Below are 22823 nucleotides of genomic sequence, written 5' to 3'. Positions count from 1 at the left end.
ATTAAACAACGGTCCTGAAATAACGTACGGGGAACAGCGTAAATGTATTTTTAATTTGTCTGGAACTCTTCTGAGCAACTTATTATACCAGAGTTTCTGTTAGCCTACACTTTGCTCGGGGAGTAAACAAAGCTTGTGTATTTCAAGGGTACAGCTCTAGTTAAACAGGTTCAACTATATCCCACGATCCAGATAACAAATAACTGTTGGCGTTCATTTAACCACATATGGCTACCCAGTGATGACAATAAACGCGGACATTTCTCTAGCAAGGCTGAAGTTTTGTTTTCAAAAACCTTTTAATTGGCACCAAACTTTAACGTAGCCCACTACGATACATTAACCTAAAGTTAACCTAAAGTGACTGTGGTTTGCCAAATAGTTGGATTAGCTAACTGCTTGGTTTTGACCTGTGCGGTGATGAAGCAAGAATTGGTGTCGCAACACCAGGCGCAAGACGGGGCAGATGGTGCGGATGGTGCACCGGGGGGAGAGCCGCTCTGTTGTAACAGCACAGATGCTTGTTGTCATGGAGGAGCAAAGATGGCGGTCCTGGCCTATAGCCTGGGCAAACGCGAAATAAATCAACATTTTACCATCAAAAATGCCAAATTGATATCGATAGTAGTCGTTGTTTTACTGCTCGTGTTTCACACAGCTTCGCGGTACTATGGAGGTAAGTGGTCTCCCATTTCTTAAAGTTACTGTTGATGCAGTCAGTGAAACACTTGACACCAGCTATTGCTAATATTAGCTAGCTAGCTAGCTAGCTAGCTATAGTTATCTGTTTTTTGTCTGCGAGTACTTCTCTTTGCGGTTCGGTTCAGTGCCGCTGTTAAGTGTTGCTTTTAAAAGGTGAGACATACATTATGATAGCCTTAGAATGCAGTCAACGTTAAGTGGTTGCATATATAGACTTCATCAGCGGTAACTTAATTGGCTTTGTCTGGCTAGCTTAGCTAGCCGAATAAAGCTAACACCGCATTTAGCTGTGTTTACATGCTCCTGTCAGGACACGCTTGGTTACTGCTGGGAGAGACGTGTGTAACGATAGGTTAATGCTGCCAACAGTTGACATAAATGGGCTATTTAAATCGCCTGCATATTCCGTTTATACACAACAACGTTACATGCTACACACTATCACATACAACTCGCCAGTAGTTTGGTGTAGCCAGTAAATCTAACAAACTCTAGTGTTTGTGGTTTTGAACAGTATTGTAGCAGCCCGCTTTTTGTCTCAGGTCTTTTCACACGTTTGCATTGTCTTGTCACGCATAAATTAGTTAGCCGCATTGACCAAGACAAGACGCACACTCATGTTCAGGTACAACAGGAGCTCATTTTATGTGTCCAACACCCTAGGTGGACAGCGACGCACAAAGCCCAGAGTTCTAAAAATTAAATTGGCATGGACATGAATGCGCTTGCATATATGTGTTGTATAGAGTCGACTTTGATCATGAAAAAGAACCACAAAACTCTGTACACACTGAGAGCAGCTGCTTTTGCTGACGATGGCATTACATGCCCATGTATCTCGACAGCACGCAGATCCTTCATGTTCCCCGGTTTCTGTGGATTTATTATTTTGCTGATAACTCCATTCAGTTTGCACACAAATTAATAGCTTAAGAGATTTATGGTTGAGCTAAATTGCTGATGACTTCATTTTGTACTATGGTCCCTAGCACAGCCCTAGTCATTTTACAGCACTGAATGAAAAGCCGGGGTACTATAGAGACAGTAGGTTTCCCTCATGATCACAGAAAAACTATTTGTGAAAGCAAGAGAATAGTGTTTTTTTGTTTTGTCTTACTGGGGCGGGGGTTCTCTGTGTGTTGCCTCCAGGCGGAAACTCATGTGAATGGCTGCTGTCCAGAGGACGTTACTTGGGGGAGAACGTATGGCAGCCGTATGGCTGCATGATGCACAAATACAAAAGCATGTGAGTCACACTTGCAGTAAGCCTATGTGAGACAAAGATAAACAAAGAAGTGTGTGTGTGTGTGTGTGTGTGTGTGTGTGTGTGTGTGTGTGTGTGTGTGTGTGTGTGTGAGTGAGAGAAACGGCACCCAACATATACATGGTTGCTATTTGCAGTTGTTAGGATTTTCCTTTTTGTTTTACAGTGAAGCCAAAACTTGCCTTGCTGAAAAGCGAGTGGCCTTTGTCGGTGATTCACGAATCAGGCAGCTATTTTACTCCTTCATCAAAATTATTGACCCTGAGCGAAGAGAGGATGGAAACAAGGTAAATATGGGAAGAAGCACCATTTTAACCCAGGGGCTTTCTTTGGAAATTGTTCAGAGGTAGCAGTGACGTGTTGATGATGTACACACAGCCTATAGATCTAAAGAGGGGAATCACACCTCCAGTGTACAAAAGAAATGACCAAGTGCAGAAATTCTTCTATTTTTACTCTCCACTCATGTGGCCTGTCAACTGTCTATAAACTAAAAGTATCTGATGAAAAGAAGGGATTCTAAAATCTGTCTGCTTTTTAAATCTACCTTATCTTCCCAAAAATAACCAAAGACATGTTCAAAAGAGCAGAGAAAAGGGGTACAGCAGCATCATAGAGCTGATTGTCTCCATTTTATGAAGAGTTGTTCCTCACACCCTTCTGATTGACCAAAACCTTTTCTGAATGGGAAAAAACTAAAGCCAGAATGACAACCTACAACGTGTAGGCCTTACTAATAATGACTCACTGTCATTTGCATAGCTGAATATAAAATATCCCAAATGTAATCAATTCAATCAAGAGGCTTGACATTTCAACTCAACTGATGGCCCTAATAGGAGAAATAGTCCCAGTGATCTTTATTTCCATTCAGTGTTTTTATAGATGTATCTTTAAATATCTCAAAATATCTCTAATAAACACTTACATGAAACCCAAAACAGGTAGAATTTAGAAAATGTACTTTGACCAAAAATGTGAGGTGCTATCAGTTGGTTTGCACAAACAAATCATCAACAAAAGAAATGCAGCATTGAAACACACCACAGTCTTGCCGCAGCCGTAACTATTTTTGGTCTGATATCAAGCAGAGGAAAAGAGGAACACTATTTGCCTAACTGACTTTCTATCTGTCTGCCCACATGTAATGTCTGAAGCACGAGGACATTCCCTTTGAAGATGAGAGTTCCTCTGTTAATGTGGTAAGCTATTTCTGGATTAGTTTTTATATCCTTTTCTCAGCCTGTAAAAACATACTCTGATAAAGCGTCTATGTCCTCTTTGTGTGTAGGACTTCCTGTGGTATCCAGAGGCAAATAATTCAATGAAGGAGCGCTTAACGTCATGGACACACGTGAGTATACATGTAAAGATCTGTTATTTACAAGTTGGGAGCATTGTCAATCAAGGATGTTTCAAAGTCTTTACAGTGGTAGACATGGATTTTCTTTTCTAATTGCAAATTCTCTTGTGTTTCAGGAAGGTTCAACAAAGCCAGATGTTGTCATCCTTGGAGCTGCAACAGTAAGCTGTATAAAGGAGTGCTTAGCCATGCTTGTACATTTCACAATAGACAAAACAAAACAAGGTGGCTTAGTTATGTCAATCTTAATCTCATCTGTTAACCCATTTACCACAGTGGTCCATCAAGTTGCGCAGTGGCAGCAGCGAGACACTGGTGCAGTACAAAACCAACCTGACAGCCATTGCTGTGCACCTGGAGAAGCTGGCTGACCATGGGGAGGTCTACTGGGTCCTGCAAGGTATACTCAGCGTCAAGCTTTTTATGATCTTTCATCTCAGTCAGGTTAGTAAAGTATTACTGCCTGTCCCCTTCCCCACAGGGATTAGTCTCTGATGTGATTGCTGCGTTCATGTCAAAATGGGATTACCATTAGAACGGCTTGCTGGTTCAAAGCATTGATTCCAAAGTGTTGACACAGGTCAGATGGTTAGTTACCTCAGCGTATTTTAGGGGCTACTGTGTCATCACTAAATCTTTATTTCTTTATTTGACTAAAAATGATCATGATCAATGATCATTAATGACCAGCCTATATGAATGGTAATTTCACATGTCATTTTTCACATGTGATTGCACAATTTTGTGAATATCAACTTCTCATACATGGACCCTCTAAACTAAATCTCTTTTCCTATCCCCCTTCCCAAAACACCTATCACACTTCTGTTGTCTAGACCCAGTAAATGAGGAGGTGTTGAGTGAGAACAGGAAGATGATCACCAACCAACAGCTGGAGCTGTACAATGAAGTGGCTGTGGGCGTGCTCAACGGCAGCAAGCGCAACACCAGGTCCCGGGTCAAGCTGTTGGCCGCGTCCCGCCAGGCAGCACTGGAAACCATCACGCAGTCAGACGACGGGTTGCACCTGCCCGAGAGCACCAGGAATGTGGTATGCAGGATTTCAGTTAATTTCAGATCATTTGCTGGCAGTTAGATTGTTATTATATGTTCAGTGGTTCAGATTCAGCTATGATGGCAGCCTTTTATCTCAGAATCTTACTCACCCAGTGGAATTGTCCTGTCAGGGAGCCATGATCCTCATGAACTCTGTGTGCAACAAGCTACTGAGGCCCATTGATGGCTCCTGCTGCCAGACGTTGCCACCCCCAAACCACCTGCAGAAACTGTCAGCGTGTTTCTTCCTGGGCTCAGCCCTGGTCTTGCTGGTTCTCCATGTCCTTGGCAACAACCGTCACCGCCGGCCTGTGCCCTCAGACGTGGAGAGCTTAGAGGAGAAGAAGCCAGCAACTGCAGCTGCCCCCCCGGGTCCGAAGGCGCCGTTTCAGGCCCTTTGCAGGATGGGCCTCATCATGAGCTATTTTTACCTTTGTGACAGAGCAGATGTGTTCATGAAAGAGCAGAAGTTCTACACTCACTCCACGTTCTTCATCCCTTTCATCTATATATTTGTCCTGGGAGTGTTCTACAATGAGAACAGCAAGGAGGTGAGATGGCGCTGATGAGTGCAATATTTTGGTCTAGTGTAATTGGTCCATATGTTGGAATTGAAATTATTTTATAAGTCTAATTTCCTATGGCCTTCTTGAATTTTAAGGAATTAGGAAATTTACATTAGTAGAGTTTGATCAATTGGATTATTCTTGCTGTTGCTAATAACGCACCAAGTTTAAAGTTTGATATCTGGTATACAATTTAATATGTTCTTCTTTTTCTTTGTCAAACAGACCAAATTACTCAACCGAGAGCAAACGGACGAGTGGAAAGGCTGGATGCAGTTGGTCATCCTCATCTATCACATATCTGGAGCCAGCGCTGTGAGTCCAAAATAGGTCTTCTTCACATCCATTTGAGAGTAAACTGCTTTGAAGCATAATCATTTCACATAAAGGCATAATATTATTTCTTTTGTCTTTCAGTTCATTCCAGTGTACATGCATGTGCGAGTGCTGGTGGCAGCGTACCTTTTTCAGACCGGCTATGGACACTTCTCCTTTTTTTGGCTCAAAGGAGACTTTGGATTGTATAGAGTGTGCCAGGTGAGGGTTCCAGTCAGTTAAACTTTAACCAGGATCTTGCAATGACTCTGTATGAGTTAAGATTTGATATAAGAGTCAAAGGTGAAAAAGCATTTTAATTATTTTTAGGGCATGCAACTACTGTTACTAATATGGTTGTACTTCAGCATGAAGTACCGTTATTAATAACAATACAAATATGTTTTGTTGGGGGGGATTAATCTCAGTGTGATGCTATTATTGATTTATCTGTGTATGTTGCTGTGTTCATTCCACTCTAGGTGCTTTTTCGTCTAAACTTCCTGGTCTTGGTGCTCTGCATGGTAATGAACAGACCCTACCAGTTCTATTACTTTGTCCCATTGGTCACCTTCTGGTTTGTCGTCATCTACGTAACGCTGGCCTTGTGGCCTCAGATCCTTCAGAAGAAAGCCAACAGTAGGTGTCAGAATGTATGCCAGTTTGAAAAAAACTGTAACCTTTTTTTTATTTATTATTTTATGTATTCACTTAAATGCTTCATACACTTGGAAAACATCCTGCACCATGTGAATTAATACACACAATTAGTTCAACACAATACATGTAAAAGCTGTGATGAAAATGTCAGCAGCAGAGTTGCATTTAGACACATTTTCCCTAACGGCTGTCCTGTTTTGTGAGCAGGTAGTGGCTTGTGGCACTTTGGGGTCTTGGCCAAGTTACTGGGCCTCCTGCTGTTCATCTGCGTCTTTGCCTTTTCACAGGTGGGTAAACTAAAACATATTTGAATCCCACACTAGTCACACTTGCAACCTCACTTTAGTTTTAAGTTTGTAAAACTTCAAATTTAATATTTGAAATGGGTTTTATGTTTTTTACATAAACAATTTCTATAATTATGTCCTTAAACATACTTTAAAGTACAAGAGTGTTGTATTCGATCACAGTTATGTTTTCTAGCCCAAATGAAGCTAAATGAATAAATATGCATTAGAATTTTGAATGTGTGGTAAATTTAATTAAACAGCACTCCCTATTTTGAGAACTACTACAATATTCTCTCATAGTTTTTAATCAAATGTATGGTCTGGTCCTTGTTTGAAGCCCTGCTCGTTTTATTATTCATGTTTTGGTGTTGTGACTTCAGGCTTTCTTTGAGCGCGTCTTCTCTGTGTGGCCCATCTCCAAGCTCTTTGAGCTGGAGGGAAGCGTCCATGAGTGGTGGTTCAGATGGAAGCTAGACCGATTTGTAAGTCAAATGTGTTTTGCTCTAGTTGCAACCCACTTAAGTACGGTAGTCAGTCTTTGCATTAAACATTCTTTGATATGTTATATGTGGAAGAGCGTATCAAAAATATTTCCCCAAGTGGGACCACATTTTCCGAACTTTGTAAAATATGCTTTAATGTGGCAATGGATCTTTTGCAGGCAGTGATACACGGCATGGTATTTGCCTTCATCTATCTGGTGCTTCAGAAGTGCCAGGTGCTGTCTGAGGGCAAGGGAGAGGCTCTCTTCTCTGCCAAGATTTCCAACCTGCTCCTCTTCCTCTCCGTTGTCTCCTTCATAGTAAGACACTTCTACACTTGGGTTTCTACCAACACTGCGGGTTAGACTTATTATTTTAGATTGCTGTCATCTTCTCCGTCTTTAAGGTAATTTTCTTTCCAAATTGTATTTGTACAAAATGCATGCTGACAACAGCAGCTTAGGAGAGACTATTTACACACGAAAGGTGGCTAGTTACCGGACATTCATGTCCCACCTGGTAACTGCCCTAACAACCACAAAGATCTGCTCTGGATGCGTTTGTGTTTATTTTAGTTGAGTTGTTGTTCTCTGTTCTTGTTCTGAAGAATGTGAGGTAACTTCTCCTTTTCTCCATCCTCCTAGACATACTCCGTATGGGCCAGCAGCTGCAAAACCAAAACCGAGTGCAATGAGATGCATCCTTACATCTCTGTCGTCCAGGTAAAAGTTTTATCTGTATATTTGTTTCTTTTCCTTTCACTGTCATGTGGTTTTACATAAAATAGTCTTTTTTTGTTTTAATACTTCTTAAAAAGTTGTAATTAATTTGGATTGGCCTTGAGATGTCATTTTCCTAGTCACATGGATAACATGAGTGTAACAAGGGAGTTTCCTTCTTTTATTGCTAAAGATAAACATGGTATTATATAGAGGCAGTCTCCACTGGGAAGGTTTTAGATGTAGTGCAGTAGATAAGTTCATAAAGAACATTTTTACACCTCGCATTTGACTTCCAGTAGTTATTGTAAATGATATCAGTCTAACTTGAGGGATCACAACTTTGACTTCAGCCTGCTACTTCAAATGATACTTCAAAGAATCTCATAATACAGTGTGTGTCATTACTCTCTTGCCAACAGATTTTGGCCTTCATTCTCATCAGGAACATTCCTGGCTATGCCCGTTCTATTTATAGCTCATTCTTTGCATGGTTTGGAAAGATCTCCTTGGAGGTAAGAAAAACCTATAAAATAAATAAATAAATAAATAATCAGTAGCTAAGATAAGGTAACAGTAAAAAATGTGCAAAATGTCAAGCAAAACTAATACAATACTAAATTAGATGCTTGCTAACTCTTGTGTGTGATGTGTAGCTCCCTGGAGGCAACCAAGTTAAATTGCAAATATGATATTACATACTATTGGATATGCTGTGTTTGTATTCCCCAGCTGTTCATATGCCAGTACCACATCTGGCTGGCAGCAGACACCAAGGGGATTTTGGTCCTGATCCCAGGAAGCCCTTCACTTAACATCATGGTTAGCACCTTCATCTTTGTTTGTGTGGCTCATGAGATTTCCCTCATCACCAATGACTTAGCCCAGGTGGTCATCCCCAAAGACAGCGTGTCCCTGCTGAAGAGACTGGGGGCTGCTGGGCTTTTTAGTCTGGTTGTATTGCTGCTGGCCAGTGGCAGCCAGCCCACACCCGGCGCCTAATGGACACCTCTTGATAGGATGGTGTGTGTGTGTGTCTGTGTAGGAGGTGGGGGGGATTCACAGCAAACCCGCCAAGCTCTGTGCTGAGGTTGAAGTGAGGTCCAGATCTAGGCCAGGAGCAGGCCCGGTGTTTTAGCCTACTGGTGGCCACAGGAGGCGACCTCAGTGGTGTTAAGAGACAACACAGGGAGCCGCGGGAGAACAGTGTCTCTCTGCTGGCCAGGTTTGAGTCTTTACTTTTTGACTGTGAAAGTCGCACACTGAATAAAAGAAAAAATCCTCTCAAAAAAGCAGTTGCTCCTTTCAGGGCAAAGTGCAAATTGCAAAAGAGAGAAAAAAAAGAACAAAACGCTCAAACGTTTACATTATCTGGATTCAATAGAAAAGTAGAGGAGAGATTTGGAATTTAATTTAAAATGAAAAAAGGCCCTTATCTTAAAACCTTCTTGCTGCGTGATTATTAATTTTTGTTTTACAGCATTGCTACAATTTAGCCAAACACACTGAGAAGTTTTTTTTTTTTTTGTCCAATACAATACTCACAATTATAACTTTACTCTGGAAGGGATCACTGGGCACACACTCCGTCCACATGGCAGTATAAGATGAAGGTGTTTTTATTCAGGGGGATCCGACATATTCAGATATCTAAAATCAAATGTTTCAATTATGCTGCATTTTGTTATCAACATTACTTTGTACAGTATTTCCGGTGACTTTAAACTAGTTAGATATCTAAATATGCAATATATGGACCAACAACTGGCGTGGGTGATCAAAAAAACTGTCAAGACTAAAGTTTAAATTTGGAGTGCAATTTTTAAATTGTTGGATTATCCCTCAACATATTTTTGCTAATGTTTTTGTTAGTGATTTTTGAAAAGTATGAAAGATACTGTGGTCACCTGCTGTAGCTCTGGAATTCTATGTGATATGTACAGTATTTAATGATTTAAATTAAGCTTATATTTTATACAATCTTTTCTTTTTTGGGTATTTGTTTTATTTTGTACTTTGCGCTTATGACTGCTGTTTGTGAAGGAAGTATGACATGGATCATTTTGTACCCATCCCAGCGTCTCATAGATGACCACTTGCCTCAGAGATGCATTGCGGAGGTTGAGCCGTTACAGTCCGATACCCGTCAGTCCTACTAACTCACTCCATAGTCTGTGTATATTTGTATGATGGAGTGAGAGACTTTATTTTATACAGCAATGCTTCAGCAGTGTTTTAGTCCTATTGTATGCCTCTTAGCTCTGTTGGGGAAAATGCCATGGCTTGCACATCCTCCATCTGCTGTCACAGCCAGTGAAGCTTTTGGTCAATGAGTGAAAAAGTGATTTCTTTAGACTGAATACCTTTGGACACACAGACCGCTTCTCTCATTGGCTTATAGGTACAGCACATCTTCAGATACATGTAGTCACATCTGTGGTGAAACCTGTGATCACAATCTTTTGTCTGCTTGGCACTTTGCACAAGGGCCACGTCAACATGTTAAAACAACTAAGTGATGTGCTAACAGAGCTAAGTAGACATAATTCTGTCGCTTAAAGGAAAATATTGTATATTTTGTCAGCTGACAAATGGGTGAAGTCTCTTTGCCGGTATGTTCTTCACAGACATTTAAGAGAGATTAGCACTTTAATTTTAAGACCTACTTGTTCTTTTTTTTATCTTTGCGTTGAACTACCAGTGCAGATACTTCCTGTACTTTAGCACGTTTTTATTGGGTAAATTAAATGTTTTGTCAAAGGTCATTTGGCAGATACAAAAAATATATAATGTACAACTCAAGCTGTATTGCTTATGAATTTTCAGTTGCATTTAATCTACCATGGGATAGTAAAAGATTGCTATGTCAATTGTTTTCTACACACTAATGTAGCTTCTCTTTAAAAAGAAACATGGGTCCACAAAGAATTAATTTCCTCTTTCCAGTGGAACAATTTGTCTTCAGCTTTGAGGCTTCTCTTGTCATTTATCTGATGATGTGTAGTTTGGGTCAGACTGAATAAGAGCCAAGTAAATTTCTTATTTCTATAACAGACATCACCTCATTGTATAGATGAGAATGGCATTTCAATTGATGTGTGAAGTTTACTGATCCGATCAACAGCTACACATTTGGTAATTGTTTCAGGCCTTAATAGATCTTTTTGGTCGTGTAAAAGCAACAACTATTTATATCCCTGTGCAGGGGCCTCTTTGAAATGTGTTACATGTAAAATAATTATAATTGATGTCTTAAAAATGTGAAATGTATCCATATTTATAAATGCCTTTATTCCGTTGTACATTGTTAATAATACCTTCATAAAACATACCTTTTTGGCTTCTTTTTTAGAAGAAAATATACCTTGTCATTCAAATATTGTCTTTATTTATTGAGACAAAGGAACTCGCTGTAAAAACAAATTATTTTGAAAGAATTTATTATCATGTGACACATTACATTTAATTATAATACATGACAACTAAAGCATTTCCCTGTAAAACTCCCTTTTCCTTCAAGAAGTTCATTGTGCAAAGCAAGTAGAAATACATAGTTACAAATATTCAAAAATATTCTAATGGATTTTTTATATTCAGCTAAGCTGTTAAGATCTCTTTCACACTCACTGTTCAAGGTGTAAGTGCATATGGATGATACATCTTTGTAAAGACACTTCTGAGGCATGCAGATTGGCACAAATGTTAGGAAAAAAACAAAAGATAGGGATCTCTCTCTCTCTCTCTCTCTCTCTCTCTCTCTCTCTCTCTCTCTCTCTCTCTCTCTCTCTCTCTCTCTCTCTCTCTCTCTCTCTCTCTCTCTCTCTCAAAGTTGGCTCCAACTCCCGTTTTCTCCGGTCACAAATTCAGTGCCTCGGCCACCTTTCTCTCCTCAGGAATACCATTTACCTAGAATGAATACGCAAAAGGAATATTAAACTTTATTGGCAGCTACTCTCATCGACGTTTTGACATAAGACCGGTAGTCCTTTTTAGCATTAGAGATGAGCTTAAATAACTTCGTTGAATGATGAATTTTCTCTACACTAATCCATAGACAAACTGCAACACCTACCTCCAGCCTTCGAAATGTTGACATGACATAATTATCTCCTTTGTTAGCAGTGAACAGAGAAAGCAGCAGGTTAGTGCTAGAACGCTCATGCAGCTGAACACCATGTACACAGGAGGGCGCTCACACACCAACACCAGATTTGCAGGAGATGGAGGCGCCAATACACAAAGAATAAAGCTCTCACGCCGGATTTCTTGTGGCGTTATAGCAAAATGATTTGCTCCCAATTATCTGTCCAATTGAATAAAATCTGGATGCCTGTATTTTTACAGTAATGCAAGGATCAAGAAAGTCTAAGGTCAGACTGCAAATTAACTGACTGCAAAATTTGTATTAATGTATTGTATGTATTATTATATATATTTATAGTATTGTCTGCATAGGTCGGGACACCCTCATAATACTTTGTCAACTGTTAAATGTTCTGACATCTGCTCTTGTAACGAGGCCATGCAAGCATCTATATTTGTAATTTATTATTATTTATTAAATAGCCACATAACAGATTACCCATTCAGATGAAGTAAAACAGATTACTTGACTACTAAACAAAGGCTGAAGGACATACTAACCTGATGGCCGCTGCTGTGGTATTGTAATCTGGTTTTGCAGATTCCTGAAATCGTTAACAAAAAAGAAACAGACATTCACATACATTACAAGAGCCTTTAGAATCATGTGTAGTACTTACATTAGCACATTTTCAAGCCCATTGAGAAAAATCATGGGACAGCTTGAACCTCTTAAGCTCTAGTTGTACGCCTGACTGGCTTGCTGCAGCTTTAGCTGTTAACACGGTACTGTTGGAAGCACTAATAACAAAATTAGACAATAATGGTATTGTTTATACTTACATTTCCCCTATATAATGATGCCTATAAGCCAATCGCCTGCTAATGAGCACGAATACCATTATAATAATGTGTGTATTTCACGTGAACCACAATAGCGTGTCCACACAGGCTTTTCTCTTCACCCAAACTGAATCAACCTTTGACTCACGTCTGTGTCTGCATGAGGGGCATGCTGGTGGTCTCATAGTTGTCTGGGTGGATGGGCGGCACCACCTCACCACTGACTGGGTTAAAGACGGGCAGAGTGGAGAGGGGCCAGGAGATTTCCCGGTTCTTAGACATATTCCGCAGCTCCTTGGTGGACTTCTGGATGGAGCTGTGGTGGACCAGCTCGATGCTGGAGAGGGGAGAGGCAGTAAAGTTAACATGTATTGTAGCTTGTGTTGTCATGGTTGATGGCGTTATTTTGTCTGATCTGAAAAAACAAACATCTAAAACATTTGAATAGGCTATCACTTTGTATTTGTTTTGATGAATTCTGCACTCAATTCATGCATGTACAACAGCAATATAACCTCCACCTTTACCTATCACTGGGTGACCTCTGTACCTACTGTTTAAACATTTTGTTACTGCAACAGCATTTATTATCTACACCTGGCCATTGAATTTTTGAGCAGCCCATTTGATGAATGGATGTCAACACACAAATGAACAGGTTAATGGATATGAGAAAGCTGTCTATGACAACATAGATGACAAAACTGCAAACCAAAAAGATGGGGGGGAACAGAAGCACGACCCAAATAAAGAAAAACACAGGAGAGGTAAAACACTTACTCTGGTGTTTGCATGTTTCTTTTTTCCCTAGAAACAAAACAAAATGGATGAATTAAATACTAGTATTAATAGTTAAAGAGACATCTACACACAAGTGAATGGATTGTTGGGTAAGACGGAGTGGGACTGGCGATGGGGGTGCGGAACACTGAGTGAGCGAGGGGGCACGTCTCTCTCAGCCTGGAAATGATGGAGAATGATGAACGGATTTATCGTGGATGAATGGCTATTGATGTCATTGGCTATGGCTTTAAACATCAAGATACACACGTATGTGATGAAATTAACAAAAAGCTGTGACAGATATTCATGGGGAACATGATAGAAATGGACCACACAACTGGATGGTAATGACAAGCTGCATTTCCAGTCCAGATTGTTGCTTATATCTAAATATCCTGCACTATCCATCTTGTCTCCCATTTGGTTCTCATTTACTTAAGTAACAGTTTCTTTGCTTTCCTGAAATGTTTGTCGGGGTGTCTGGTGCAATATTTGCAAAAAAATATAGAACTAAACACACTTACACCCCTTCCCGACGGCAGCACATAGTGTAGCCGAGGATGAAGAAAAGAACTAGAGCCACAGCAGAGGGAACAGCCAGTGTGATAAGGAAGTCTGAAAAGTAGTTACGGCCCATCAGAGACTCAGAAGGGGGGCTGTATTCCCCAAATTCAGGCAGGATCCCGGTGCCCGGGTCGGGACGGGTTATGTATACGGGGACCACTTTGTTGATGTCAACCTGAAGAAATAAGGTGCGTGTCAGAGATGTGATTGTAGTTAGGCCTAATTTGTATTCAATTACAGCATTTAGTCAAAAACATTGTTCATGGAGCACAAAGAAGAGTGGTGTATTTCTTTCTGTACAAGACAATCCTCACCAGAGAGATTTTACACCAATCAATGTGAAACTGAGCCCTGAACTTCTTGTCACAGCTGATGACCGGCTCCATCTCCTGACTGCAGCGCAGCTGGTTATGTGGGCTTTCCACCTCCCGCAGGCAGGATGAGAAGGCAACATCAGCGCCAACCATCACATACACCCTGGGGGGGGAGAGAGACATGGAAATACAAAGCATGGGAGAGGAGAAGAAAAGAGAAGATGGAGCCACATTTTACATGTTTATGCTGGCTTGCAAAAGTATTTCTCCTCCACTGAGTGTTCTCCTACATGCTTTCATCTTCCAAAACGCCAGCATGTATCTTTGATGCACAACTTATGGCAGTACATGTGGGCAGTACTATTCCCCTCTGAACTACACCAACTGGCAGTATCTGTTGGTGCTGACGGCCAAGTGTACTCATCTAATTCACTGTGAACTGTGGATCCTCAGGGCCCCGATTAAATAAAATGTCAGCATGTGAGTGGGCTGAAAATATAAGCGATTCAATCTTTCAAACTGTTAAACCTCATGCTTATTGTGTATAAGTTATACGGAGAAATTATACCTAAATCACAACACTAATCTTGCACTTACTTCAGTTTTTAAAAGGCAAAATGAATGCAAAGTGCTATAAAATGAGCCTGAGAAGAAAAAAAGAACTCTGATTTAGCTGTTACTGGAACATCTTTCCTTCAGTATAAAAAAGCATTTTGTATTCACAACTAATGCAATACAAGTCCGGCCAATCCTTTAAAAATCCTTACCCTTCCTTAAGGTTGTTGATGGGCAGGGGCACACGGCCGCCACGGTCCAGCGCCGAGGTAATGTTTATGGCGTTGAGGCGCTCAGGCTGCCATACGTTCTTCACCGCTCCCAGGAAGTCCCCCAACACCTCACTGGCCAGCATCTCCTCTACATTCATGTTTTTGATGTAAAACTCTGCCTGGTAGGGCAGAGGGAACTCTGTGTTTAGAGAAGGAGAGAGAGTAAGAGAAAAAGGTGAATGGCAGTAAGAGGAGGGAGAAAGAAGCCAGGGGGCAACTACAGTGGTCTTCTGCTGACTAAGACATCATTAATACTTTATTACTGCTGCTTAGTTGATACTGATTTCACCAGTCTGCTCTGTTATGACTTGGCTTCTTTCTGGGGCCATATGGCAGATGACATCACAGAAAAGGGAGAGTGATGTCACTTTGGCATCCCGAACATCTGCTGAGCGTTCAACCAATTCAACTCGTATTGTACTGCATGTACAGCGACTGGTCGACAAGCCACCGAGCAAACAGACAAATGTACAGATGTGGGGTGCAGTCACACAGAGGACAAGGAACAGCTGCTACCTATAGTTATATCATAACAATTCATAACTGTGACATATTGTACCAATACAGCAATGTGTGTTTACAGAAGTCAAAACATATGCTGATTTAAGACAGCCAACCTGTGATATTTGACTCATCTAAAGACTTAGCTTTAGACTGTTGACACAATATTCTCACTACAGTGTCTTCAGCAAATAGAGTTTGTAAATTGTCTTTAATTGTTTATATGAAATGCATAGTTCACCAAAGTAGTCAAAGGCAACCTTCTCTCCTCAGGGAGGTCCATTACATTAGTAGAACTGAATGTGCTCTCAGGATTTAATCAGGGAAATTGCAAAGTCTGATCTCTGTTTCTTGTAAGCTCTCATAGGCACCTCTTACCTTCTCTGGCCATGATGTTTATGACCAAGTTGTGCCGCGCCGTCTCAAAAGTGCGTCTGTTATAGGCAGTAATCTGCAACACACAGTGATGAAAGTTTAAGCCCAGATCAGTGCAGCTTATATCACAGCCTGGTCAAGGCTGAGCTAGATACATTATGGAGGCCCTGTACCCAAATGAGACACCGTATAGAGGCCCACGTGTGCCGCTGGGAATGCTAAGCCTTTTGGGAAAATAATTTCTACAGTAGCTTATGGGGACAAAGACAGCATAAAAAAACATAATGGAATTCAAGTCTGAAGACTCATAGTGTGACATTGTACTACGCTATTACAACATGCATACAGATCAGATGTGTTCACTAAATTCAACCCAAATGTGTTCCTACTTCATTCACCTTATGTGTGCCTTAGTTAGAACCACAAATGCCAGATCCTTTTAATTCAATGCTTTCATGTTGTTCACTTTTCCTCCCTTGACATGTTAAACAGAAGCACAAATGCCTTTATCCTCCTTCTCTTTACTTTGAAAGTGGTCCAACCACCCACCTCTATGACTGAGGGCTTGCCGACATGTTCTGCGGTGGGGGAGCCATAGAGCACTCCGTCGCTGTGCTGGGTCCTCTGGATGTAGCGCAGCCAGCCTGGCCTGTCGGGGTAGCCCATCAGGTTGGTGTTGAAAGTGATCGGGTCGCTGCTGGCATCACCTGTTGGCAGAGCTGTTTAATGAGGGGTGACCCAATGATCTGTTACGGGTCAGAACCAATTCAGTAATGTACATTTAGACCCCTTAGCTGAATTGTGAATGTGCATTTTCTACTAGTGCAATGTGATGAATGGACAATGCACTGCTGCATTTTTAAAGTGACTGCGCCAACAACTAAATTGTGAGAATGTTTTAGTTATTTAGATAATGAAAAATGTCCACACAATCAGCAAATGCAGACTGTATGAATGTGATGGTGTTATTAGAGCTAGGTAATTAAATGAGTCTGCAACGATTCTCATAATCAATTAATTGGTTTGAGTTCATTCTAAGATAAAAACTTAAAAACTCTCTAATCCCAGCTTCTTAAATCTGAATATGTTCTGGTTTCTTTACTCCTCTATGACACTGGACTAAATATCCTTGAGTTGTGAACAAAACAAGACATTTGAGGACATCATCTTGGGCTTTGTAGGATACTGATCGATCGGGCTTTGTAAGATACTGATTGACATTTTCTGCCATTTTTTTTTTTGACCAAACAACTAATCGATTAATCAGGAAAATAATCAACAGATTGACCAACATCGTTACTTGCAGCCATAGGTGTTATACCTGATTTGGGGTAGGGAGGAAACTCTCCTTTGAAATACTCTCTCTCCAGAACATGGACGAACAGAACTCCTGCAGATGGGTAGACGTTAGGGTCTGAATGCGATCTTGACAGGATGGTGACCACTGAAACACAGATTTTAAAAACAAAAAGAAAATAAGCTCCTGAAAGCAGAACCCTTTTTGTGCTTTTTTCCTCATTAATGACCTGCCAGCAGCACTAATTAGAAAAAAGAGAATGTGTTAATAGAGAAAAAATAAAGCAAATGTTTGGGTTGCTAGCACCGTCTAACCTAGTTAACGCTTTGAGAATAAATACTGCTCGCAATGATAGATTTTTCTTGAAGGTAAATGCATTTGCTTCACACAAGGACGCAATGCAAAAGCGGGCAAGCGTGAAGGTGGAATCTCATATTATTAGGTGCCGGAAATCAAAATAACCAATTTCAGGGCGAGAGGAGCGGAGGTACTGTGAGTAAGAGCAGCAGTAATGAGAGTCATTCAGATTTTACTGAGTTGTTTTCATGCCCTCCTCCCACTGTGTCTCCATTATGCTCTCTGTTTAGCCCCATTTCAAACACAAACATTTAGCCTTTATTTGTGGAGGGTATTACTTGGAAAATGGAAGCCCCCTTGCAAAAGCAAATCGCACTCCTTCTCTTTGCATCTTCCCCTTTCACTATTTCCCCTTCACTTGCTCACTAGTCTTCTTTCAACATTGAAGTATTTTTGCACAGTGTTTTTCTTTTCTCAACCCCCGTTCTCTCCCTCAGTGGGTGGCCACTCAATTTTTAATCACCATGGGAGACTACGTCTTCAAGGAGGAAGAGGAGAAGGAGGGAGAAGAGAAATAGCAAGAGAGGGAGGAAGGGAAAACTGGAGCTCTGTTCTGTTAGGTGCGAGAGGAGGAAACGAGAGTTTGAAGTGTTCTCGCCTGCAGACACCTAACTCTTGACACAGCTACAAGAAGGCATGGGAAAGCTGTGTGTGCCTTCCCACTGGCAAAATGTTGCACATTTGCCCCATTGTTTATCTCCTCTTCATCTTCTCATTAGCATCAAACTAACACAACTATAACTACATAACTATCATCAACATAAACAGGAAGTGAGGCTCTACTACTGTACTTTGAGCACTCTCCTTGAACAGAAGCGGATTTCCAAAGAGAGTCTCTGCTGAACAGCGTAATAGAACAGGATTTATATTTTAATCCCAAAAAGGAAGTCAGTATGTGATCTTTGGTTGTAAAGAGTTATCTATTACCAGGGTGCACAAAGGGGTTGTAGAAGATTAGGTGACACAGTGAGCTGCAGATTAGTAAGGAAGCCCACATCTACAATACTAAATTGCCTAACTGCAATCTAAGCGCACTAATGAGCTGCTGGAGAGTTATAAACAGTCCCTTATGTATGTTAAACTGGGCTACATCTGTGACCACAAACAGAGACGCTGAACTGGCCATATGTCCGATGTCCCAGGGGGCTCGGTCACAGCTAGGTACAATCAATACCATTTAGCGGCCACTAAATGTGGTGTTATAATATATAATAAGTGTTACTTATGGAAACCTGAGGTTATATGCACCACATCTCTTTCCAAGAACAGACTGAGGGAGCCGCCCGAGCATGACTAATCCATGCCATAGCTCTTCTCCCTGCTAGTACTGCACCCATGACATTAGGATTTAGGTTGTTCAGAGACCAAGAATAAAACCTTATTCAGTTTCAGCACACCAGTGGTGCCCTCTGTGAGGACTTGAGTTGATCTGCATTATCCCACTCTGAATGCGCACGCTCAGATTCTTTTACCCGACCCGTTGGGCCTCATCAATTCTTCACCACACAAAGGACCACAGTCACACACTCCTAGTCAAGGTCATGTACTGGCTATTCTGTTCTACTCAGAGACCAACTGGTTGTGGTGTAAACATTCAAGGCACGTCCACAGATGAGACAGGCAGGACACACAAGCAAGCCCAGATGGCCTGGTCTCACCTAATGGTCTGAGAAATAAGAAATGACCTACGGGATTTGAAATGTGTTTTGGCACATCAACATTTAAGCTCTGATTTAACAACAAGCGTTTAGGCCTAATACATGCTCCTGGCAGCCTATATGAGCTTTTCTTGCTTACAGGACCCTATGGGACTGTTTTTCAGACTCAAATTTGACTGCAGTACCCTTTCAATTTAGAGAGCAGTCAGGAAGTAAATATAACTAACTAAGCCACACTGAGGCTCTGCTTATAACATCAGATCTGCTTATCTGTGGCTGTCTGACTTTCTGCCAAGATGATGGACTGCATTGCTCCTGTATATAATACATCACCAATTAAAGTTAATACTAGACTGCCAAACTGAAGACTAACCTGTCAGCTCCCAGTGCAGGACAAATGTAAAGTGCATGCTGATTCACACAACAAGCTACACTTTCCTGATAATTGGGCATACATACTAACTAGCATTCAAGTATTCTTAATACATTGTTTGCAGTCATAATAAAATGACACACTTGCATTTGTTAGTATAGCACTGACAGTTGTTAGTGAAGGTGGCAATACCTAATCAGGTTTTATGGTTTTCTGGGCTGACCTTGGGACTGGCTGAAGTCTCAGGTGTGATGCCTTACTTAAACATGCCATTGGTAGCATAGAGAGGATACACCACTCTTGTCCCTCTAATGGTCCACTTTAGCTACAGCAACTGCAGACCCTAACTAGCTGAGGCAGAGGCTAGGGAGGAATATTCTTTAGTTCTGTTGAATCAGCTTTGTGTGTGAACATCGTCCAGGTCAGGAGGAATGCATGTGCTTCTTTGGTGTTAAGCAGGGAAGCACAGACAACAAGGATTGCTACTGTTTGGACCGCAGCTTTGGCCTTCTGCCTATGATGAGTTTTAGCCTTTTTGTTCTAAACACAGACCTGGAAGTGAAAGTAGTCGGTGTCACAACAAGCAGAAGGCTCTGGCTAAGGAAAAGAGTGGACATGAAACCGCCAGTTCAATCTTCTAGTGCTTTGTAAAGGTAGGTAAATCACAGATTTGTTAAAAAACAATTTGGTGGACTCTGTGCAGTAAAGTACCAGTATCAGGTTAAACAGAAGACCTTTGTCTCATAGGAAATGCTTTAGGATAAATTCTACTTCTAGCAAGAACAAGTTTTGGACACAATTTCAGTAAACTGCTGTTACAGGAAACATAAGTGGGCCAAGTCTGTGGGACAGCAGACAACTGAAAACAGTAATGCCAGTATTAATGGGGAAACAGTTGAGCGTGTCACTGTGTTATGACAGGGGGGAGGGGACAGCGGGTCAACACATAAAGTGCACCACTGCACACACCCACTCACCATTTCTGTACAGGGCTGTTCTCTGCTTCAAGCCAATGGATCGCTCCATATGGCCATTTCTCTCATGAAAAGCGATGTGTTTGACATCATAGGCATGCACAATGCAAACTATTGGATCAATGAATAAAAATAATGAATGGAACAAGTGTGTCTTTTGAAGGCGTTCTCAACTATACATTTGGTGTGTTGCCAATGTTATATACACTTAGCTAAAGGTAAAGCAGCCTAATACAACAGCAGTGCAACTAATTCTTCCTTTAAGGATGTTTACTTTTTCTGTTTTATCAATGCAGATTCAAGTTTATTTATGGTGAGATGCATGCCCAAAATGTAATGGCAAACATAAACGTCTTCAGCCTTTATTTTAATTAACCCAAGTTAGTTGGGAGCCTGTTTGAGATATGTGGTGCATAGAAACTAAGAGCTTCTTAAATGTGAGGATTTTATGTTTTTCTTTGTCATATATGATATTAAACTGAATATCTTTGGGTTTTGGACTGTTGGACAAATAAAACAACACATGGGTATCTTTTCTTGGGCTGTGGTGATTATAATTAGATATGCTATATATAAATCACTATTTCTCTGACTATGTATAGACCAAACAAATAATGGCTTAATCAAGAAAAAAATCAACAGCTAAAATGATGATTAAAGGAATTGTTAGTTGTAACGTGTAGATAAAAGCATGGACACATCTTGTCTTGCTAAAACCTTAGTCCTTTAATTCCTGCTGTACATTAAAGTGATAGTAGGCTGATAGTAATCGTAAATGGATGTTAAAATCCAGGTATGAGTCCATATAACTAATTTAAACCATGATTTCTGACTCTAACGTCACAACCTTCAGGAAGATAGGCTTGTTGTTATTGAAAGGCTATTAAATTAAACTGAATTAGTTTTAGCTGTGTGTACTTAACAAGCTGGCAACTAAAAGTATATTGCCCCACATATAATTAAGGGTAACCTGAGCTGCTAGCATTATCTACTTAATTAGGCATTCATAACACACCTGGTCTACTTACTAAATACAAGCCTGCGCAAGAGGTTATTTTTGGTAAATCTGAATCAATGACAAGAAACATATAGCAAGACAACGCTATAGTCCTCGTTGGAGATGTAATACTGTAAAAACGTTGAATATATAGGCACTCCACCCGTGTAACGGTATGTCTATTGTTAGCCATTTTTCCATGTCTCCTCCTCAGTCTCTTGGAAAAAATGAGCATAGCAGCTACAGCAGCATGCTAACTAGTTAGCTAGCTAGCATGGACACCGCATCAAAGGCAAACGCGTAAAAAAATGTCCCGGATATTTCCGAGTTTAATCGATACGTACCCGTACCAAGCCATACCGCGACAGCTGCAGCAGACATGGTGCATAGCATCCTCGTAAATATGTCATGAAAAAGCAAGTTTTATCTATTCGCTACTGGGTTTGACAACCATAATAATAAGCATCCTGCAGCATTCCTTCCTCCGCCTCCTTCCTCACTGGAAGCAGCACGACTTCTTATTGGCTCAACATCTGGATGGAAAAAGATGGCTGTCTTGTAAACAAGGGGCAGAAACAAAGTGTGAATCGGAATGAGGAGCGTCGATCACGCCTTTAGAAAATGTTTTTGTGGGATGTTGGTCGAGGTAGAAGGGGATTATAATGGTGTGCATGTAGCCTACATCAAATACAAGGAGTGTCTGACGTAGTGCTGCTTTTCTGTTGATCCAGGACAGAATGCAGATGATATTTCATTATCACTTTGTAATTCTCTGTTCATTCATCTTTTCATTGTTTACTACATTCATTCATTTACTAGAGGCTTCTTTGATTGCTTATTGATCTTTCAGCTTGATGATTTATTGACGCCTCCAAAATTTGGATCAGGAGTTTGACACACCCTCTTGCATGCACAAGCATCACTTCACCAGAGCGTGACCTCCTGAGCCCAGCTGTTAGATGTTTGGGAAGTCTGCTCCAATCTGCCCAGACCCCCTGTAAAGACAGTCCTAGCAGACATATGGTCATGTTTGTGCCTTTTGGCTCCAAGTCAGGCCTGCTAAAGGGCTGTGGGACCCTCAATTCACCCCTCATGCTCTCTTGATTTCAGCTAACACTAACACTTTGATCCTGCAGAAGAGGATCCTATCTCTGGCTGTCATGATGACAGTGGTCACTGCATGGCTGTTTGAAACTGGATGCATGGCTTCCTCCGGTAATAAACATGATGCTTTCCATCCTCTGTGCTCTGCAGTGCTAGGCTGTTCTGTTTTCTCATCCTCCCTTTATACCCTTCAGATTATTTTTAGGTTGCTTAGCAACATCTTCACATAGCTAATGATTGGACAGGGCATGAATGTATCACAACTGTAGTTTAATGCAAGTGGTAAGATTCACAGTAATGAAGACTTATAAAACAGCATTTCCTTTTCAAACTTAGTGGCAATCAAGATTAAGATA

General features: G+C 40.9%; 3 protein-coding genes across 9 annotated transcripts in view; 2 read left to right on the top strand and 1 right to left on the bottom strand.

The window, feature by feature from the left end:
- Positions 1-247: 247 nt before the first annotated feature.
- casd1 (CAS1 domain containing 1) lies at positions 248-10748 on the top strand. Its single transcript, XM_034892284.1, has 18 exons — positions 248-676; positions 1852-1948; positions 2133-2253; positions 3124-3168; positions 3258-3320; positions 3446-3490; positions 3606-3729; positions 4166-4380; positions 4517-4936; positions 5177-5266; positions 5369-5488; positions 5749-5905; positions 6134-6213; positions 6597-6698; positions 6878-7018; positions 7343-7420; positions 7840-7932; positions 8150-10748. Exons 1-18 carry the CDS (start codon positions 421-423, stop codon positions 8417-8419), a joined length of 2517 nt encoding a protein of 838 aa, XP_034748175.1. The 5' UTR covers positions 248-420; the 3' UTR covers positions 8420-10748.
- Positions 10749-10839: 91 nt separating this feature from the next.
- On the bottom strand, positions 10840-21972 carry sgce (sarcoglycan, epsilon). 7 transcript variants are annotated; one of them, XM_034892308.1, is made up of 14 exons: positions 21708-21956; positions 20370-20477; positions 17029-17151; positions 16257-16414; positions 15711-15783; positions 14772-14970; positions 14005-14167; positions 13651-13865; positions 13124-13150; positions 12492-12680; positions 12062-12105; positions 11490-11527; positions 11240-11323; positions 10840-11144 (listed from the first exon to the last, which is right to left on the bottom strand). In XM_034892308.1, exons 1-13 carry the CDS (start codon positions 21754-21756, stop codon positions 11273-11275), a joined length of 1437 nt encoding a protein of 478 aa, XP_034748199.1. In that variant the 5' UTR covers positions 21757-21956; the 3' UTR covers positions 10840-11144; positions 11240-11272. The 7 variants fall into 7 exon arrangements, 4 of the variants coding, with proteins under 4 accessions (XP_034748199.1, XP_034748198.1, XP_034748201.1 ...); XM_034892307.1 differs by having other exon boundaries at positions 10840-11147; positions 11244-11323; positions 21708-21955; XR_004659399.1 differs by lacking the exon at positions 11490-11527 and having other exon boundaries at positions 10840-11145; positions 11241-11323; positions 21708-21947.
- Positions 19780-22823, top strand: part of ppp1r9a (protein phosphatase 1, regulatory subunit 9A) — a 48355-nt gene continuing 45311 nt past the window's right edge. Inside the window, exon 1 of the mRNA XM_034892274.1 lies at positions 19780-20045. The gene's annotated coding sequence lies outside the window, so the exon portion shown is untranslated. The remainder of the gene's footprint in view (positions 20046-22823) is intronic.

Source organism: Etheostoma cragini, chromosome 14 (assembly GCF_013103735.1).
Source record: "Etheostoma cragini isolate CJK2018 chromosome 14, CSU_Ecrag_1.0, whole genome shotgun sequence".
NCBI classification, from domain to species: domain Eukaryota; kingdom Metazoa; phylum Chordata; class Actinopteri; order Perciformes; family Percidae; genus Etheostoma; species Etheostoma cragini.
Note: the sequence above shows the minus strand (reverse complement) of the source record. Positions and strands in the feature narration are given on the sequence as shown.

Excerpts from the sequence above, each read along its gene's own strand:
- casd1 (XM_034892284.1), top strand. The coding sequence starts at position 421 with ATGAAGCAAGAATTGGTGTCGCAACACCAGGCGCAAGACGGGGCAGAT. Across the intron at positions 6,214-6,596 it reads GCGTCTTTGCCTTTTCACAG|GCTTTCTTTGAGCGCGTCTT; the intron begins GTGGGTAAACTA and ends TTGTGACTTCAG. Across the intron at positions 6,699-6,877 it reads GATGGAAGCTAGACCGATTT|GCAGTGATACACGGCATGGT; the intron begins GTAAGTCAAATG and ends GATCTTTTGCAG.
- sgce (XM_034892308.1), bottom strand. The coding sequence starts at position 21,756 with ATGCTATGCACCATGTCTGCTGCAGCTGTCGCGGTATGGCTTGGTACG. Across the intron at positions 17,152-20,369 it reads AACAGCCCTGTACAGAAATG|TGGTCACCATCCTGTCAAGA; the intron begins GTGAGTGGGTGT and ends TCTGTGTTTCAG. Across the intron at positions 11,324-11,489 it reads CAACATTTCGAAGGCTGGAG|GTAAATGGTATTCCTGAGGA; the intron begins GTAGGTGTTGCA and ends TATTCATTCTAG.